This window comes from Erinaceus europaeus, chromosome 15 (genome assembly GCF_950295315.1).
Source record: "Erinaceus europaeus chromosome 15, mEriEur2.1, whole genome shotgun sequence".
NCBI classification, from domain to species: domain Eukaryota; kingdom Metazoa; phylum Chordata; class Mammalia; order Eulipotyphla; family Erinaceidae; genus Erinaceus; species Erinaceus europaeus.
The window spans coordinates 26,484,293-26,504,742 of NC_080176.1; the positions used below are offsets into that span (position 1 = coordinate 26,484,293).

Consider the following 20,450-nt stretch of genomic DNA (forward strand, 5'->3'; position numbering starts at 1 on the left):
GGTGACCACTACCACTTCCACACCGACCACCACCACCCCTGCTACCACTCCCACCACTTCCTTGACCACCTCCACTTCAGTGCCAACAACCACCATACCTGCCATCACTCCCACCACATCAGTGACCACAACCACTTTGATACCTACCACCACACCGGCGACCAGTCCCACCACCTCAGTGACCACCAACACTTCCACACCGACCACCATGACACCAGCCACCACTCCCACCTCCCCTGTGATCACAACCATTTCCAAGGTGACAATCACCATACCCACCACCTCAGTGACCACCACTAATTCTATGACGACTACCACCAACCCTGCCACCACTCCCACCACCTCTGAGACCACACCCACATCCATTCAGACCACCAACACACCTGCCACAACTCCCACCACCTCAGTGACCACCACCATGTCAACTACAAGCACCACCACAACTGCCACCACTCCTACCACTTCCACCACCTCCAAGACCACCACCACTTCCACACCAACCATCACCAAACCAGCCACAACTCAGAACACCTCCGAGACCACAACTATGCCATCCACCACCACACAATCCATTGCTCCCACCACCTCAGTGACCCCCACCACTTCCACAACCAACACCACACCTGCCACCACTCCCACAACATCTACTACCTCTGAGACAACCAAATCCACAACATCCACCATCATAGCAGCCACCACACCCACCACCTCCGTGACCACCACCACTTCTACACCAACCATCACCACACCAGCCACAACTTCAACCACCTCTGAGACCACAGCCATGCTGCCCACCACACCATCCACCACTCCCACCACATTAGTGACCAGCACTACAACCACACCAACCACCACCACACCCACCACCTCCGAGACCACCACCAATTCCACAACCATACCGTACACCACTCCCACCACCACCGTGAACACCACCACTTCTACATCAACCATCACCACACCAGCAACAACTTTGACCACCTCCGAGACCACAGCCACGCCACCTACCACCGCACCATCCAACACTCCCACCACTTCAGTGACTACCACAACTTCCTCACCAAAAACCACCACTCCTTCTACCACTTCCACCACTTCCACCAACTCCAAGAACACCACCACTTCCACGATGTCCACCACCATACCATACACCACACTCACCACCTCAGTAACCACCACCACTTCCACACCCACCACCACCACAGCTGCTGCCACACCCACCACCTATGTGACCACCTCAACTTCCACAACAACCACCACTAAACTTTCCACCACTACCACCACTTCAAACACCTCCGAGACCACCACCACTTCCACGACATCCATCAACATACCAGCCATCACTCCCACAACCTCAGAGACCACCACCACTTCCAAGGCGACCACCACCACACCTGCCACAGCAACTACCACTTCAATGACCACCACCACTTCCACCACTCCCACCACCTCTGAGACCTCCACCACTTCCACACCAACACCCACCACACCTGCCACCACATCCACCGCCTCTGTGAACACCTCCACTTCCACAACAACAAGAACCACCCCTGCCACCACTCTAACCACCTCATTGACCACAACCATATCCACGCCCATCACCACCACACCTACCACCACTCCCACCACCTCTGAGACCACCAACACTTCGACAATGTCCAGCAACATACCAGCTACCACTCCCACCACCTATGTGACCTCTACCACTTCCATACCAACTATCACCACACCAGTCACAACTTCGACCACCTCCGAGACCACAGCCACACTGACCACCAACACTCCGTCCATCACTCCCACTACTTCAGTGACTACCACTACTTCCATGCCAACCACCACCACACCCTCCACCACTTCAACCATTTCCACCAACTCTGAGACCACCACCAATTCCACGACGGCCTCCACCACACATGTGACCACTCCCACCACGTCCATGACCACCACCACTTCCATGTCGACCACCACACCTGCCAACACTTACACCTCTGTGTCCACCACCACTACAACAACTACCACCACACCATCCATCACTCTCACCACTTCAGTGACTACCACTACTTCCACACCCACCACCACTATCCCTTCCACTACCTCTGTGACCACCACCACAACCACACCATCCACCACCACACCAGCTACCACCCCAACAACTTCCGTGACCACCACCAAATCCATGCTGACCACCACATCTGCCAACACTCCCACTACCTCTGTGACCACCACCACTACCACAACAACTACCAACAGACCACACACCACTTCCACCACTTCAGTGACGACCACTACTTCCCTGCCCACCACCACCACCCCTTCCACCTCTTCCACCACCTCCCAGACATCCACCACTTCCACAACATCCAAGACCACATCATCCACCACTCCCACCACCTCAGTGACTACCACTACTTCCACGCCAACCAACAACACACCTTCCAACACCTCTGTGATGACCATCACAAACACACTGTCCACCACCACACCAGCTACTACTCCAACAACCTCTGTGACAACCACATCCATGCCAACCACCACACCTGCCAACACTCCCACCACCTTTGTGACCACAACCACTACCACAGAAACTACCACCACACCATCCACCACTCCCACCAATTCAGTGACTACCACCACCCCTTCGTCCACTTCCACCACCTCCAAGACCGACACCACTTCCATGACATCAAAGACCACACCTTCCACCACTCCCACCACCTCAGTGACTACCACTACTCCCACGTCCACCACCACCACCCCTCCCAACTCTTCCACCAACTCCCAGACCACCACCACTTCCATGACACCAAGCACCACACCATCCACCACTCCCACCAATCCAGTGACTATCACCACCACTTCCACCACCTCCAAGACCAACACCACTTCCACGACATCCAAGACAACACCATCCACCACTCCCACCACCTCCGTGACTACCACTACTTTCACACACACCCCCAACACCCATTCCACCACTTTCACCACCTCCGAGATCACCACCACTACCAAACCGTCCACCACCACACCAGGTACCACACCAACCACCTCCGTGACCACCACCACATCCACGCAAACCACCACACCTGCCAACATTCCCACCACCTCTGTGACCACCACCACTACCGCAACAACAACCACCACACTACCCACGAGTTTCACCACTTCAGTGAGGACCACTACTTCCCCGGCCACCACCACCACCCTTTCCACCACTTCCACCACTTCCACCATCTCCAAGACCATCACTACTTCCAAGGTGACCAACACCACTCTGGCCACCACACCCACAACCTCAATGACCACCACCACTTCCACTCAGACCACCACCACACCTGCCACCATTCCCACCACCTCTGGGACCACCACAATGTCCAGACCGACCACCAGCACACCTGCCACCATGTCCACAACAACTGTGTCCACTACCACTTTGTCGTCAACCACCACACCTGCCAACACTCCTACCACCTCCATGATCATCACCACTAAAGATCTGAGCATCACCACCTCTGAGACCACCACCACTTCCACTCAGACCACCACCACACCAGCCACCATTACCACCTCCAATGGGATGCCCACAAAGTCCGTGCTGACCACCAGCACATCTGCCACCATGTCCACCACAACTGTGACCACCACCACTTCCTTGACAACCACAACAACTACCACCTCACCATCCACCACTGCCACCACTTCAGTGACTACCTCTACTTCCCCGCCAACCATCACCACCCCTTCCATCTCTTCCACCACCTCCCAGACCACCACCACTTCCACGACACCAAGCACCACACCATCCACCATTCCCACCAATTCAGTGACTATCACCACCACTTCCACCACCTCCAAGATCAACACCACTTCCACGACATCCAACACTCCCACTACCTCCATGACTACCACTACTTTCACGCCCACCCCTAACACCCATTCCACCACTTTCACCACCTCTGAGATCACCACCAGTAGCACGCTGTCCACCACCTCTCCTGCTACCACTCCAACCACCTCCGTGACCACTACCACATCCATGCCAACCACCACACTTGCCAACACTCCCATCACTTCTGTGACCACCACTACTACCACAACAACTACCACCAAACCATCCAACACTCCCACTTTAGTTACTACCACTACTTCCAAGCCCACCAACACCCTTTCCACCACTACCGCCACCTCTGAGATCACCACCAGTTCCACTTGGACCACCACCACACCTGCCACCACTCCCACCACTGCTGGGACCACCACAACGTGCACATCTAACACCAGCTTACCTGCCATTACGTCCACCACAACTGTGACCACCAACACATCCACGCTAACCACCACACCTGCCAACACTCCCACCACTTCCGTGACTATCACCACTAAAGCTCCAAGCGCCACCACCTCTGATACCAACACCACTTCCACTCAGACCACCACCACACCTGCCACCACTACCACAACTTCTGGGACCCCCACAATGTCCACGCTGACCACCAGCACACCTGCCACCACATCCTCCACAACTGCGACCACCACCACTTCCTCACCAACCACCAAACCTGCCAACACTTCCACCGCCTCCATGACCTTCACCACCAAAGTTGCCAGCACCATCACACGTGCCACCTTGACAACCACCTCTGGGACATCCACAAAGTCCACACCAACCACCAGCACACCTAACACCACGTCCACCACAAAGGTGACCACCACTACTTCCTCGCCAACCACCACACCTACCAACACTCTCACCACCTCTGTGACCACCACCACTACCACAACAACTACCACTACACCATCCACCACTCCCACCACTTCTCTAACTACCTCTGTTTCCTCGCCCAACACCAACACATCTTCAAACACATCCACCACCTCTCGGACGACCACCACTGCCATGACGTCCAAGACCACATCATCCCCCAATCCCACCAACTCAGTGACTACCACTACTTCCACGCCCACCACCACCACCCCTTCCATCACTTCCACCACTTCCACCACATCTGAGACTACCACCACTTCCATGGTGACCAACACCATACCTGCCACCACTCCTACCACCTCTGAGATCACCACCACTTCCACTTGGACCACCACCACACATGCCACCACTCCCACCACTTCTGGGACCACTGCAATGTCCACTTCTACCACCCGCTCACCTGCCACCACGTCCACCACAACTGTGACCATCACCACTTCCTCGCCAACCACCACAACTGCCAACACTCCCACCACCTCTGTGACCATCACCACTAAAGCTCCGAGCAACACCACCTCTGATACCACCACCACTTCCACTCAGACCACCACACCTGCTACCACTACCACAACCTCTGGGACCCCCACAACATCCACGACAACCACCAGCTCACCTGCTACCACGTCCACCACAAATGTGACCACCACCATTTCCTCGCCGACCACCGCACCTCCCACCAATCCCACTACCTCTGGCACCACCACAACGTCCACTCTGACCACCAGCACCCTTGCGACCATGTCCAACACTACTGTGACAACCACCACTTCCTCGCCAACCACCACACCTACCAACACTCTCACCACCTCTGTGACCACCACCACAACAACTACCACCTCACCATCCACCACTTCCACCACTGCAGTGACTACCTCTACTTCCCTGCCCACCACCACCCCTTCCACCTCTTCCACCACCTCCCAGACCACCACCACTTCCACAACATCCAAGACCACGTCATCCAACACTCCCACCACCTCAGTGACTACCACTACTTCCACGCCAACCAACACCACACCTTCCAACACTTCTGTGACCACCACCACAACCACACCGTCCACCACCACACCAGCTACCACTCCAACCACCTCTGTGACCACCACATCCATGCCGACCACCACACCTGCCAACACTCCCACCACCTTTGTGACCACAACCACTACCACAGAAACTACCACCACACCATCCACCACTCCCACCAATTCAGTGACTACCACCACCCCTTCGTCCACTTCCACCACCTCCAAGACCGACATCACTTCCATGACATCCAAGACCACACCTTCCACCACTCCCACCACCTCAGTGACTACCACTACTCCCACAACCACCACCACCACCCCTTCTACCTCTTCCACCACCTCCCAGACCACCACCACTTCCACGACACCAAGCACTACACCATCCACCACTCCCACCAATTCAGTGACTATCACCACCACTTCCACCACCTCCAAGACCAACACCACTTCCACGACATCCAAGACAACACCATCCACCAGTCCCACCACCTCCGTGACTACCACTACTTTCACGCCCACCCCCAACACCCATTCCACCTCTTTCACCACCTCTGAGATCACCAACATTACCAAACCGTCCACCACCACACCAGCTACCACTCCAACCACCTCCCTGACCGCCACCACATCCACGCCAACCACCACACCTGCCAACACTCCCACCACCTCTGGGACCACCACCACTACCACAACAACAACCACCACACTACCCACGAGTTCCACCACTTCAGTGAGGACCACTACTTCCCCGGCCACCACCACCACCCTTTCCACCACTTCCACCACTTCCACCATCTCCAAGACCATCACCACTTCCAAGGTGACCAACACCACTCTGGCCACCACACCCACAACCTCAGTGATCACCACCACTTCCACTCGGACCACCACCACAACTCCCACCACCTCTGGGACCACCACAATGTCCAGACCGACCACCAGCACACCTGCCACCACGTCCACAACAACTGTGTCCACCACCACTTTGTCGCCAACCACCACACCTGCCAACACTCCTACCACCTCCATGATCATCACCACTAAAGCTCCAAGCACCACCACCTCTGAGACCACCACCACTTCTACTCGGACCACCACCACACCTGCCACCACTACCACCACCTCTTGGATGCCCACAAAGTCCCTGCTGACCACCAGCACATCTGCCACCATGTCCACCACAACTGTGACCACCACCACTTCCTTGACAACCACAACAACTACCACCTCACCATCCACCACTGCCACCACTTCAGTGACTACCTCTACTTCCCCGCCCACCACCACCACTCCTTCCATCTCTTCCACCACCTCCCAGACCACCACCACTACCACAACACCAAGCACCACACCATCCACCACTCCCACCAATCCAGTGACTATCACCACCACTTCCACCACATCCAAGACCAACACCACTTCCACGACATCCAAGACAACACCATCCACCACTCCCACCACCTCCGTGACTACCACTACTTTCATGCCCACCCCCAACACCCATTCCACCTCTTTCACCACCTCTGAGATCACCACCAGTACCACGCCGTCCACCACCTCACCCTCTACCACTCCAACCACCTCCGTGACCACTACCACATCCATGCCAACCACCACACTTGCCAACACTCCCATCACTTCTGTGACCACCACTACTACCACAACAACTACCACCAAACCATCCACCACTCCCACCACTTCAGTTACTACCACTACTTCCATGCCCACCAACACCCCTTACACTACTTCCACCACTACCACCACCTCTGAGATCACCACCAGTTCCACTTGGACCACCACCACACCTGCCACCACTCTCACCACTTCTGGGACCACCACAACGTCCACATCTAACACCAGCTTACCTGCCATCACGTCCACCACAACTGTGACCACCAACACATCCACGCTAACCACCACACCTGCCAACACTCCCACCACTTCCGTGACCATCACCACTAAAGTTCCAAGCGCCACCACCTCTGATACCAACTCCACTTCTACTCGGACCACCACCACACCTGCCACCACTACCACTACTTCTTGGACCCGCACAATGTCCACGCTGACCACCACCACACCTGCCAACACTTCTACCACCTCCATGACCATCACTACCAAAGCTGCCAGCACCACCACACATGACACCACGACAACCACCTCTGGGACATCCACAATGTCCACACCAACCACCAGCACACCTAACACCACATCCACCACAACTGTGACCACCACCATTTCCTCACTGACCACCACATCTCCCACCAATCCCACTACCTCTGGGACCACCAAAACGTCCTTGACGACCACAAGCAACCCTGCAACCATGTCCAACACAACTGTGACCACCAACACTTCCTCGCCAACCACCACAACTACCAACACTCTCACCACCTCTTTGACCACCACCACTACCACAACTACCACTACACTATCCACCACTCCCACCACTTCCCTGACTACCTCTGTTTCCACGCCCAACACGACCATACCTTCCAACACATCCACCACCTCTCAGACGACCATCACTGCCACGACGTCCAAGACCACACCATCCACCACTCCCACCACCTCCGTGACTACCACTACTTCCACGCCCACCACCACCACCCCTTCCACCACTTCCACCACCTCTGAGATCACCACCACTTCCACGCCATCCACCAACTCTCCCACTACCACTCCAGCCACCTCCATGACCACTACCACATCCATGCCAACCACCACACCTGCCAACACTCCCGACACCTCTGTGACCACCACCACTACCACAACAACTACCACCACACCATCCACCACTCCCACCACTTCATTGACTACCACTACTTCCACGCCCACCACCACGATGCCTTCCACCACTTCCACCACCTCCGAGATCACCACCACTTCCACACCGTCCACCACCACACCAGCTACCACTCCTACCACATCCGTGACCACCACCACATCCACGCCAAAAACCTCACCTGCCAACACTCCCACCACCTCTGTGACCACCACCACTACCACAACAACTACCACCACACCATCCACCATTTCCACTACTTCCATGCCCACCACCACAACCCCTTCCACCCCTTCCACCACCTTCAAGACCACCACCACTTCCACAACATCCACCACCACATCTGCCACCACACCCACCACCCCTGAGACCACCACCACTTCCACACTGACCACCACAAAACCTGCCCCCACTACCACCACCTCTGTGACCACCACCACTACCACAACAACTACCACCTCACCATCCACCACTTCCACCACTGCAGTGACTACCACTACTTCCCCGCCCACCACTACCACCCCTTCCACCTCTTCCACCACCTCCCAGACCACCACCACTTCCACAACATCCAAGACCCCATCAGCCACCACTCCCACCACCTCAGTGACTACCACTACTTCCACACCAACCAACACCACACCTTCCAACACTTCTGTGACCACCACCACAACCACACCGTCCACCACCACACCAGCTACCACTCCAACCACCTCTGTGACCACCACATCCATGCCGACCACACCTGCCAACACTCCCACCACCGTTGTGACTACCACCACTACCACAGCAACTACCACACCATCTACCATTCTCACCAACTCAGTGACTACCACCACCCCTTCGTCCACTTCCGCCACCTCTAAGACCGACACCACTTCCATGACATCCAAGACCACACCTTCCACCACTCCCACCACCTCAGTGACTACCACTACTCCCACGCCCACCACCACCACCCCTTCTACCTCTTCCACCACCTCCCAGACCACCACCACTTCCACGACACCAAGCACCACACCATCCACCACTCCCACCAATTCAGTGAGTATCATCACCACTTCCACCACCTCCAAGACCAACACCACTTCCACGACATCCAAGACAACACCATCCACCAGTCCCACCACCTCCGTGACTACCACTACTTTCACGCCCACCCCCAACACCCATTACACCACTTTCACCACCTCTGAGATCACCACCACTACCAAACCGTCCACCACCACACCAGCTACCACTCCAACCACCTCCGTGACCACCACCACATCCACGCCAACCACCACGCCTGCCAACACTCCCACCACCTCTATGACCACCACCACTTCCAAGGTGACCAACACCACTCCTGCCACCACTTCTACCATCTCTGAGACCACCACTACTTCCACTTGGACCACCACCAGACCTGCCACCACTCCCATCACCACTGGGACCTCCACCACTTCCACATTAACCATCACAACACCAGCCACTACTTCAGCCATTGCCAAGACCACAGCCATACCACCCACCAACACTCCATCCACCACTCCCACCACTTCAGTGACTACCACTACTTACACACCGTCCACTTCTACACCATCCACCACTCCCACCACTTCAGTGACTACCACTACTTACACACCGTCCACTTCTACACCATCCACCACTCCCACCACTTCAGTGACTACCACTACTTACACACCGTCCACTTCTACACCATCCACCACTCCCACCACTTCAGTGACTACCACTACTTACACACTGTCCACTTCTACACCATCCACCACTCCCACCACTTCAGTGACTACCACTACTTACACACTGTCCACTTCTACACCATCCACCACTTCCACCACCTCCGAGACCACAACTTCTTTGACCACCTCCACTTCAACCCTGACCACCAGTGCACCTGCAACTATTCCCAATCCCTCCTTGACCACCACCACTTCCATGCCAACCACCACACCTGCCAAAACTCCCACCACCTTTGTGACCACCACCACTTCCAAAACCACTACTACCATACCAGTCACCACTCCCACCACGTTAGTGACCACCACCACTTCTATGCCGTCCACCACCAACCCATCTACCACTCCCACCACTTCTGGGACTACCACCACTTCCACGCCAACCACCATGACACCTGCCACCACTCCCACCACATCTGTGACCATCACCACTTCCAAGGGAACCAATACCACACTGGCCACCACATTCACCACCTTCGTGACCACTAACATTTCCACGGTGACTACCACCACACTTGCCACCACTCCCACCACCTCGGTGACCACCACCACTTCAACGCTGAGCACCACCACACCAACCACCACTCCTGACACCTCCTTGACCACCACTACTTACAGGCCGTCCACCACCACTCCCTCCACCACTTCAACTACTATCACATCTACAATAACCCGTAAAATTCCATCTTCATCTTCCCCAACTCCCACTTTCACCCCATCTACCACCCTGACCATCAAACCCTTTTTCCTTAACACAACCACCACTGCAGTTATGTTGGGTTCCAGTACCATCATTACTCATTCTACCCTACTCACCATTCTTACACTGCCATCCACCACAACCCCACTGCTCACCACCATTAAGCCTCCTCATATGTTTCGCAATGCCAGTCCTCTCTTGAGCTTTTCCACCATTCCTATGACCAGCACCACCCCCATCACCTTCTTCACTACGCCATGTCCTGAGACTGTGTCCATGACGATCGTTACCGAGTCCCCCACCACCCCGTGCATCATGCTTCCTCCAGACAGTGAAGCCACCCCCACGTCCACCACCCCAGTGACAGTAGTCTCCTCCACCACCTCGTCGGTCACCTGGCCCACCTCCCCCACCTCCACAACCACCCCATCGCACGGTGGAACATCTGCTTCAAGCCAGGCTACCCATCCCACGTCCACCACGCGCACGACCACTTCAACCACAACTCGAAGGACCCCCACCCCAGGTGGGTCATGACTCTACATCCTCATCTACTGTCCCTCTCTGGCTCTGTCCCCACCAGTCCTCATGGCCCTTTCTCTCCCTGCCACCCAGGCAACTGTCTCAATCATGGCACGTGGGACATGGACCGATGCCTCTGCCCTCCGGGGTTTGCGGGGTCCCGCTGTGAGCTGGTGGAACTCAAGTGTAAAAATGAGGGTCTATGGGACGGAATCAAGTGCCGTTGCCCCAGCACCCACTATGGTGTCCACTGTGAGCTGTTGGTGGAGGAGCTGGTGATGGGTGAGCCTCAGGGCCCTGTGCTCTCCGTGTCCTCTGGGGGGTGGCTGCCACCTTGGGCCAGGTGAGGCCACTGCATCTGGTCTGTTCCTAGGGCCCCAAAGCCCCTGTCCAACCTCAGCAGTACCTGGGAGCAGGACACCTGTGCCTCCTCCCCAGTCCCCTCATGCCCAGGCCTTTGTCCAGTTCTGTGGCTCTTGGTGCTGCTCTGACCAGCATCTGCCCAGCAGCTGAGGGTGTGGACACACTCCTTCACTCTCTCTAGATCCGACAGCTGACCCAATCCTTTCTAGAAGGTCTCGGGCAAGAGTCCAGGCTCTGGTGTCTCCACACTCTCTCTTCATCCAAAGGGATGCAGTCTCCCCACCCCCACTCAACCCCACATCTCCTTCGAACTGCTTCCAAGTCTCTGTCCCTGGGCCCTGCCTCTTGTTACTTTATTCAGAGAGAGGAAAGACATACCACAGCAGTGCTGTATGACTCACAGCGCTCTTAGGTGGTGCTGGGACTTGAACCCAGAGCTGCCTGCAATAAAGGTGTATACTCTGATGGAGGAACTATCTCCTGGCCTCTGACCAGCCATGGTAACTCCAGAAGCACCCTGGATCCACCCCTGCCCCCACCTACTTTTTCTCCTTGACTCTCTCCCAGGCCTACTTGGGCCCAGCCCTCCAGTCATGAGTTTTGGCTGAACTCCATCAAGATCTGTTCAGATTCCTCCCTGGATCTGGGCTCAGACTCTGGCATCTCTGGGGGCCACCATGCTGTCCCCCTAAGGGAGCAGACATGGAATGACCACAAGTGGAGGCTGGGACCCCGGCGTCCAGGCTCCCTCTCACATGGGGTGGGGACAACTGGTTCCCTTCTCTCCCTCCAGTGGATCAGTTGGGAGCAGAAGAGAGTGGGAGGAGGGTCTCTGGGGGTGGGATGAGGGGTGCAGGGCTGAGGTGGCCGTGCTGTGTGCAGACAAAGTGCAGGCAGAAGTGGGCATGGAGGTGTCTGTGGACCAGGACTTCTCCCCGGAGCTTAATGACAACACGTCCAAGGTCTACAAGGACTTCAGCAACAGCTTCCAGGCGCAGGTGAGGGCGAAGGGGGGATGGGGGGTGGGGTGCCCCCCAGCCCCTGGAGTCATGCCTGGGCCCCTCAGGCCTAGGGGTTTGGCTGTGAGCCCAGCGGTCCCAGCATTCCTTGGTGTTGCAGATGAAGCAGCTTTACAGAGACGTGCGTGGTTATCAAGGCGTGCAGATCCAGGCACTGAGGTAAGGCGGCCAGAAGACGGAGCATCAAGCAAGGCTGGGGCATCCCTTCCAAGGAGTCTGGGGACCCCTAGATTTCACAAAGGGGGTGGATGGTCCCCCTCCGTGAGACCCTCGCTAGATGTGGTTTGCACAAGTTAACCCAGGGCAGGTGGCCTCCCAGATCCAGTGTTTTCACTGTAAACTCCAAGAGAGAAAGTGAAGGAGGGAGAGGTGAGGAGAGAAAGACAGAGACCCCAAAAGGCCTCCACCAACAGAGACCTCTCGGTGCTGTCCCTGGCGCTCCAAACCCAGGGCCCCACGCACAGCAGTGAGTGTGCTCAGTAGAGATAACTGAGGTTATCTCTACAAAGGATTCACGCTGACATTTTCTGGACAGCCTTTGTGGAAGGGAGGCCACACTCCTCTTTAGGCACCTGGGAGGGGAGATTGCAGGAGTGGGCAGGAAGGTGGTCTCTTCTGCTTGGAGGAGGGCCTAGTGTCCCACCGGGACTGGTCTGGGCACCTGGTGTGGCAGTGGTTGGCCGGAGCAATACGGCAGAACTCATCGTCTATCCCAGGCAGGCAGACAGGGCACCAGCAGTTCCTTCTGATCACCGGGCACCGGGAGTCCCCTCACTGCCTCTTCCCACCTCCCCCGGGCACTTGTGCTTGGCCCTGTTGGTGGCCCAGGGCTGGGCACCCTTTAAGCCCTATGCCCACCGGCCCCCAGGCCTGGCAGCATCATAGTGGACTACCTGGTCCTCCTGGAGCTGCCCTACAGCCCTAACCTGGAGCAGGAGTTCGAGCAGGTGAAGACTGTCCTGACAGAGGAGCTCAGGAACTCCAGCCAGGCAGGCGACAGCTGTCAGGCCAACCAGAGTGAGCGCCCTGGGGACCCTCTGGGGGAAAGGGAGGGAGGGTCAGGCCTCATCCCACCCGCCCCAATCCCTGACCCTGACCCCCACTCTCCCTGTGCCTGTGTCCCCAGCCCTGTGTTTTAAGCCGGACTCCGTCAAGGTGAACAACAACACGGGCACAGTGTCGCTGAGTCCACAAGGTGAGGAGTGGGGGGGAGGACTGAGCCCCCAGAGAAGTGTCCCCCGGACTTCCCCAAGCAGGCGGGGGCCCTTCTGGGGCGGTGGGTGACAGTGACCCAGCACGGCGGCCCCTGTGAGCCCGGAAGTGAGAGGGTCAGGGGGTGGGGGGGGTGCCCTGTCCCTCCCCCCAACCCCCCCCCCCGGTTGCGCCCGTCCTCACCCACCTTTAGAGTCACTTCAGCGTGTCCCTGTGTCACCCCTGCTGGCCCCCAGCCATCTGTCGCCGCGCGGCTGCTGAGGGCTACGAGGATTTCTACTTCGCGATGGTGGCGGGGAGCAGCCTGCGCTGTGTCAGCAACTGCACCGCGGGCCTGGACTTCTCGCTGGACTGCAACCAGGGCCAGTGCGTGCTGGAGAGGAGCGGGCCCGCGTGCCGGTGAGCCCCGCCCACACGGAGACACGCCCACACAAGCCCCGCCCACCCGACACAAGTCCCACTCAAGCCCCGCCCACACCCACGGGAAGTCCCGCCCACACGGGGTCCCACCTATACCGGGAATCCCCTCACCAAGAGCCCCGCCCACAGGCGTCGGTCCTGAGCAGGGACCTCAGTCGGCCCAGAGCCCCGCCCACAGAGGAAGCCCCACCCTGAGGTAGTTACGCACTCAGGGCCCCGCCCACACGCCAGGCCCCGCCCACAGCATGGCCCCACCCAGAATCTGGTCACATCTTCCCCTGAGGAAACCTTGGGCCCCAGAACACCCAAGTGAGGTGACCTTTCACCTGGGCCCTTTGACCCCCGGCTGCAGCTGCTTCTATTCGGACACCTACTGGTACTTGGGCCCGCGCTGCGAGGTGGCGGTGCCCTGGAAGGCGCTGATCGGGGGCCTGGCGGGGGCCGGGGCGCTGCTGCTGCTGCTGCTGGTGGTGACCGCACTTGCAGTCTACAAGGTCCGCAGGCGGCGACGGGGCAGGTGAGTGCTGGTAGGGGGGGCGCTGTGGGCGCCCGTGTGAGGAGGGAACTGGGTTTCGGGGTGTGAGGAGGGGTCTGGGGGCCTGGGGTATGAGGAGTGGTTTGGGGGTCGGGGTGTGAGGAGGGGTCTGGGGGTCAGAGTATGAGGAGGGGTCTGCGTTCTGGGGTGTGAGGAGGGGTCTGGGGGTCAGAGTATGAGGAGTGGTTTGGGGGTCGGGGTGTGAGGAGGGATCTGGGGGTCAGAGTATGAGGAGGGGTCTGGGGGTCGGGGTGTGAGGGGGCCTGGGGCCTGGGGTGTGAGAAAGGGTCCTGAGGTCAGGGTGTGAGGAGGGGCCTGGGGGTCGGGATGTGAGGTGATGTCTGGGGCTGAGGGTGTGTTGAGCAGTCTGGGGATTGGGGTGTGAGGTTGGGTCTGAGGGTCAACGTGTGAGGAGGGGTCTCAGGCTTGGGTGACTGGGAGTTTGGGGAGCTAGGGTGTTGGGGAAGTCTCTGAGATCCCCAAAGGCTGAGGACTTGGGGTCCTCCCTGACCCTTTGCTCTCCCTCTTACCCCCCAGGCCCTGGGATGAGGACAAGCAGTGGCTGGATGTCTGGAATGAGGACGCCGCCGAGGGGACTTTCACCAACTCAGGCTTCGAGGGCGAAGGAGCAGGTGAGGCTTCCCCGCGGGGGAGGGGGGCTGGGCTCCCGGGACCCTGGCACTTGGCCCAGAACAGGCCTTCACCTGCTGGGGGCACCCCAGCTCTCCCACCCTCCTGAGGAAGGTCCAGACCCCGCCTTCCTCTGCCTTCCTCACCTCCCTCCTCTCCCTTCCCTCCTCTCTCTAGCCAACCAAGGAGACTTCCAAGTGGCCTTGGATACCATCGACCCCAACATGCAGGTGAGAGGGCAAAGGGGGTGATCAGGAACTCCCCAAGTCCAGATCTGCATCCCTCCTCCCCCTCCCCCCTGTGCCCCCACTGCAGGGGTGCACAGGACCCTGGCTGGGGAGTTCCCAGTAGCTCCAGCAGGGGGCACCCTGCCTCACACCTGTCCCTGCGCTGTGACAGGTGCACATCCAGAGACCAGAGGTGGCCTCCACCTGGATGTGAGCCCTGCAGTGGCTCGTCGCCACCCCCTGCCCTGCCCTGCCCTGCCCCGCCCCACCTGTGCCGGGTCCCCTCTCAAGCCGGAAGAAGCCCTCCGCACCTGCATTTCAACACATGACCCAAGGACTCTGGCAGCTCCTGGTTTCCTGGACCAGCTCCCCGCCCCCCGCATGTTCCCCATCCTTCTCCCCCTGGCATGTAACCCACCTGGAACTCAGCCCAAATGTAGCCCCAGACCCATCTCTGGGACTGTCCCCACCTGGTCTCCTGCAGCTGAGGATGGCATCCCTGTCCCGACCCCTCCTCCAGCTGTGAAAACCAGACATGCCCACGCTGTACCCCGTCCACCGTGTAGCCTGTGCCCACCCAATGCCTCCCAGCAGCCTCCTGGTCTTGGGCCTCGGTTGTCCCCATTTCCCTGTGGGTCTCACCTTCCGCACCTGCACCTGCGGCAGCCCTCCTCTCTGTATGTGACCCCACGCTGCCCCCTGCTCCCACTCCTTATGTCCACCCCCTTCCCTGAACCCTCTTCTTAGACCTCCCTCCCCTGCCCACTTCACCCCATCTCCCTGTTCTCCCCTCCACCCACGTCCTGACCCCATCTCTGTACCTACTCCTACACCCCTTCCTCCCCAGCCTCTGTCCTCCTTTATCTCAGAACCCTTCTCACTCGTGCTCCCCAAGTCCTATCCTCTCAGCCTCATGTTCTCCAAGTGCCCTGGGTCCCCATGGGTGGGGGTGGGGTGTGGGGTGGGGGTGGGGACGACCATGATGCCAAGGAAACTCCCTCACACCCTTTCCTCCCATCCCTTCTCCTCCCTCTCCCCCTTCCCCTACCTCTCATGGATTGGGCCGTAGCACCCCCTTTTTCGGGGGGTGATCTCTTGCCCTGAATCCCTCCACCAGAGCCTGTAGTTCTGTCATGTGAATATCATACACTATTTATTGCTCCAGTAGCTGCTCTGGTCTGTTTCCCAGTCTCCCTGAGTCTCCCCCCTAAGCCTCCCAGTATGGAGGAGAGTGACTGTGGGCAGCTCTCCACACCCATGGGGGGGAGATCTTGCTGGATTAGCTAACATTTGCTGATGGATCTGCTGGGCTCCCCTAGTCCTTGACCTTCCCAAGCCCCGCTGACTCTCACTCCCATGAAGACCCTCCTGCTTGGCCACAACCTGAGACCACTGCTGTGGGCAGCCAGCCCCCACAGGCTTCTGGGCTTACAGCGTGTGGTTCTTTGGGGTGAGGACTTGGGGAAGGACCCTGGAACCTTCTTTCTGACTGGGGGGAGGGGACGGGGGCGCTGGCAGTACCTGGCGGGGGTGAGGGAGGACAAGAACCAGGAATCTGTACAGGACTGTCTGCAGGAGTGCTGGGGACGAAGGAAAGGGGGCCTTTCTGCTGTGGGATACAGCATCCTTTTCTGCTCCCATCAGCCCCTGCACTCTCGCGCTTGTTGACTTTGTTGCCAGAATTCAGGGACAAGTCATGGGTTGCAGGCATTTTGTTGAGTTGGGAAGAGAGGGGAGGTAGTGGACCATCAGAATCAAGAACTTCGGGGCTTTGGACCTTTGCTCTTAAGGCTCTGTCAGCCTTGCTGTGTGGGTGTGTCGCTATGCATAGTGCATCAGCATGGCCGCCCTGGCTGTGTTTCCTGTCCTGCTTTATCTGCAAAGTGACTGAGGAAAGACACTGTGATTAGAGGCTCTGATGTCTCTGCAGGTGTCAGGTGGCTGCTTGCTGTCAGTCTCCCTGCTAATGTGTCTCCCCTCCCCCCCCAAGCCCCGTTCTTGGGAATCATCCCAGGTCTGTGGTAATTTTTTGGTTATGCTCATTCATCTCAGCCAGGGCTGGGATTCTCACTTTTTAGTTACCACCGGTGAGGAGAAATGGAACCTTAAAAGGAGGTGAACACTGAACAAGGTGTTTCTTTTTTAAGTTAGTAATGTAACAGTGATTTACAAGATTATAAGGTAATAGAGGAGAATTCCACACCACTCTCACAACCAGAGTTCTGTGCCTTCAGCCCTCTGGCAGTAACCACTAGAGTTCTCCAGAGGAATCCTGGGATGTGTAGTTTTTCATATTTGTATTTTTTCATATTTGTAAGTGGACTAATGATTTACAGTGCATGTATACATTTTCTCAGTTTTCTCACCCCAGCCTAGGTCCTCCTCCACCATCATGTTCCAGGACCTGAAAACCTCCCCTCCCCACCCTCCACCCCAGTCCTTTGATGTGATACACCAAATTCTAGTTCAAATCTGCTTTGTGTTTCCCCTCTCTGTTCCTATTTCTCAACTTCTGTCTGTGAGTGAGATCATTCCATATTTTAATCCTTCTCTTCCTGGCTGATCTCACTTCACATGATTCCTTGAAGCTCCATCCAAGATGAAGTGGAAGTGAAGAAGGTGAATTCACCATTTTTAATAGCTGAGTAGTATTCCATTGTGTATATAGACCACAACTTACTCAACCACTCATCTGTTGTTGGACACCTAGGTGGCTTCCAGGTTTGGGCTATTAAATTGTGCTGCTATGAACATAGGTATACACAGATTTCTGTGGATGGGTGTGTTGATTCCTTAGACTATATCCTCAGGAGAGGAATTGTGGGGTCATAGGGTAGGTCCACTTTTAGCCTTCTGAGAGTTCTTCAGACTGCTCTCCACAGGGGTTGGACCCATTGACATTCCCACCAGCAGTGCAGGAGGGTTCCTCTGTCCCCACAACCTCCAGCATCTGTTGTTACTGTCCTTTCTGATGACTGTTTCTCTTATTGTCCATTCACACAGGGGTGAAGTGGTATCTCATTGTTGTCTTTATGTGGTTCTTCTCTGCCAAGTCACACAGCTTAATTCTTTAGGGTCAAGGATCAATGTAACAACATGGCAATGGCCCGGAACAGTTCCCAGACCCCTTTTTTGGTGGTCTCTGCATTCATTCCTGGCAAAGAAGGAGCTGTCTGTCTCTCTGTCCCCACCTATGCAGCTGCCCTTCTCACTCCCTCTAGGTCCTGACACCTTGGGGCAGAACCCCCTCATCTACTCTTTGTAGCTGCCACACAGTGCCACTTGGTCCCTCGTCTGTGGTGCCCACCTCCTGCCTGGCACCATGTGTAACTCTGGCTCCTGGAAGGCCCCTGGCATGGGGCAGGCAGCTCCCCTGGAGTTAAGGGGAAGAATGCCCAGGTTGGCCCTGGGCTCACTTCCTATGGTCTCTGAGTGCTCCCCCCCCCCAGACTACACTGCACGTCCCCCAAGCCCGAGCTGATCTTTCCCACAGCCCACGACCTTCTCACAACTGTTCCTTCTTGGGGGTTCTCAGTGCTTGGTCCCTGTGATGAGGAAGACCTGAAAGGGGAATCTCTCTGGGGATTGCAGAGTCCGAGTTCTGACTCTGGGCCCCTGGGTGGCCACCCCTGCAGGTCCACAGGGTGAGTGGTGCCTAGGACGCTCTCTGGGGTTCTGTGGGGTGGCTCAGGCTGGGCTGCAGTGACTGTCCCCTCTCTCCTTCCCTCTCTTTGCAGGGTGGGGGTCTGTCAAAGGCCTTTCCCACCCCAGGCACCTCCTGATTTTGGGGGTGCAGACCTGTGGGCTGTTACTATCCAGCTAATGATGAGAGGGGGCTGGAATGTTTCCCTCTGCTCCCCTCGGGGCTTTTTTTAAAATAATTTTTTAATTTATTTACTCATTCCCTTTTGTTGCCCTTTTTATTTTGTTGTTGTAGTTATTGATGTCATCGTTGTTGGACAGGACAGAAAGAAATGGAGAGAGGAGGGGAAGACAGAGGTGGAGAGAAAGACAGACACCTGCAGACCTGCTTCACCACCTGTGAAGTGTCTCCCCGGCAGGTGGGGAGCTGGGGGCTTGAACCGGGATCCTTACACCAGTCTTTGCACTTTGTGCCACCTGCGCTTAACCCGCTGCGCGACCGCCCAACTTCCCCCTTGAGGCATTTTCCTCACCGAGATGGTGCCCCATGGTGTCCTTTTTCTGAGGACACAGCTCGGGGGGGAGGTGAAAGGGGCCTCTACACCTCACAGAATCACTGGATCAGCTGCCACCCAGGCCACAGAGGGGAGTCCTGGGGGCACCCATTAGCTCAGCCTCCCCCCAAACTCAAAATCTTGAGTGAACCTGAGAATTCTTTGTTAGTTCTCTCATAAGAAACAGACTCTGACCCTCTCAAGGCAAGGGATGGGTGGGACAGATGCTAATTTGGGGGGAACCCTGCTTGCAAAGAAATTTACAGTCACTATTAAATTTACGTCAGCTATTTTCCAGGGGACACAGTTCAATGCACTGTG

At 56.9% G+C, this 20,450-nt stretch overlaps 1 protein-coding gene across 1 annotated transcript; it reads left to right on the forward strand.

Annotated features, from left to right (window-relative positions):
• The first annotated feature begins 1,651 nt into the window (after nucleotides 1–1,651).
• LOC103108973 (mucin-2-like) lies at nucleotides 1,652–17,097 on the forward strand. The gene is made up of 13 exons (XM_060172318.1): nucleotides 1,652–2,716; nucleotides 2,780–10,134; nucleotides 10,233–10,783; nucleotides 11,621–11,809; nucleotides 12,773–12,888; nucleotides 13,010–13,068; nucleotides 13,778–13,926; nucleotides 14,036–14,104; nucleotides 14,358–14,520; nucleotides 14,894–15,058; nucleotides 15,614–15,708; nucleotides 15,884–15,936; nucleotides 16,106–17,097. Exons 1-13 carry the CDS (start codon nucleotides 1,652–1,654, stop codon nucleotides 16,145–16,147), a joined length of 10,071 nt encoding a protein of 3,356 aa, XP_060028301.1. The 3' UTR covers nucleotides 16,148–17,097.
• Nucleotides 17,098–20,450: the final 3,353 nt, after the last annotated feature.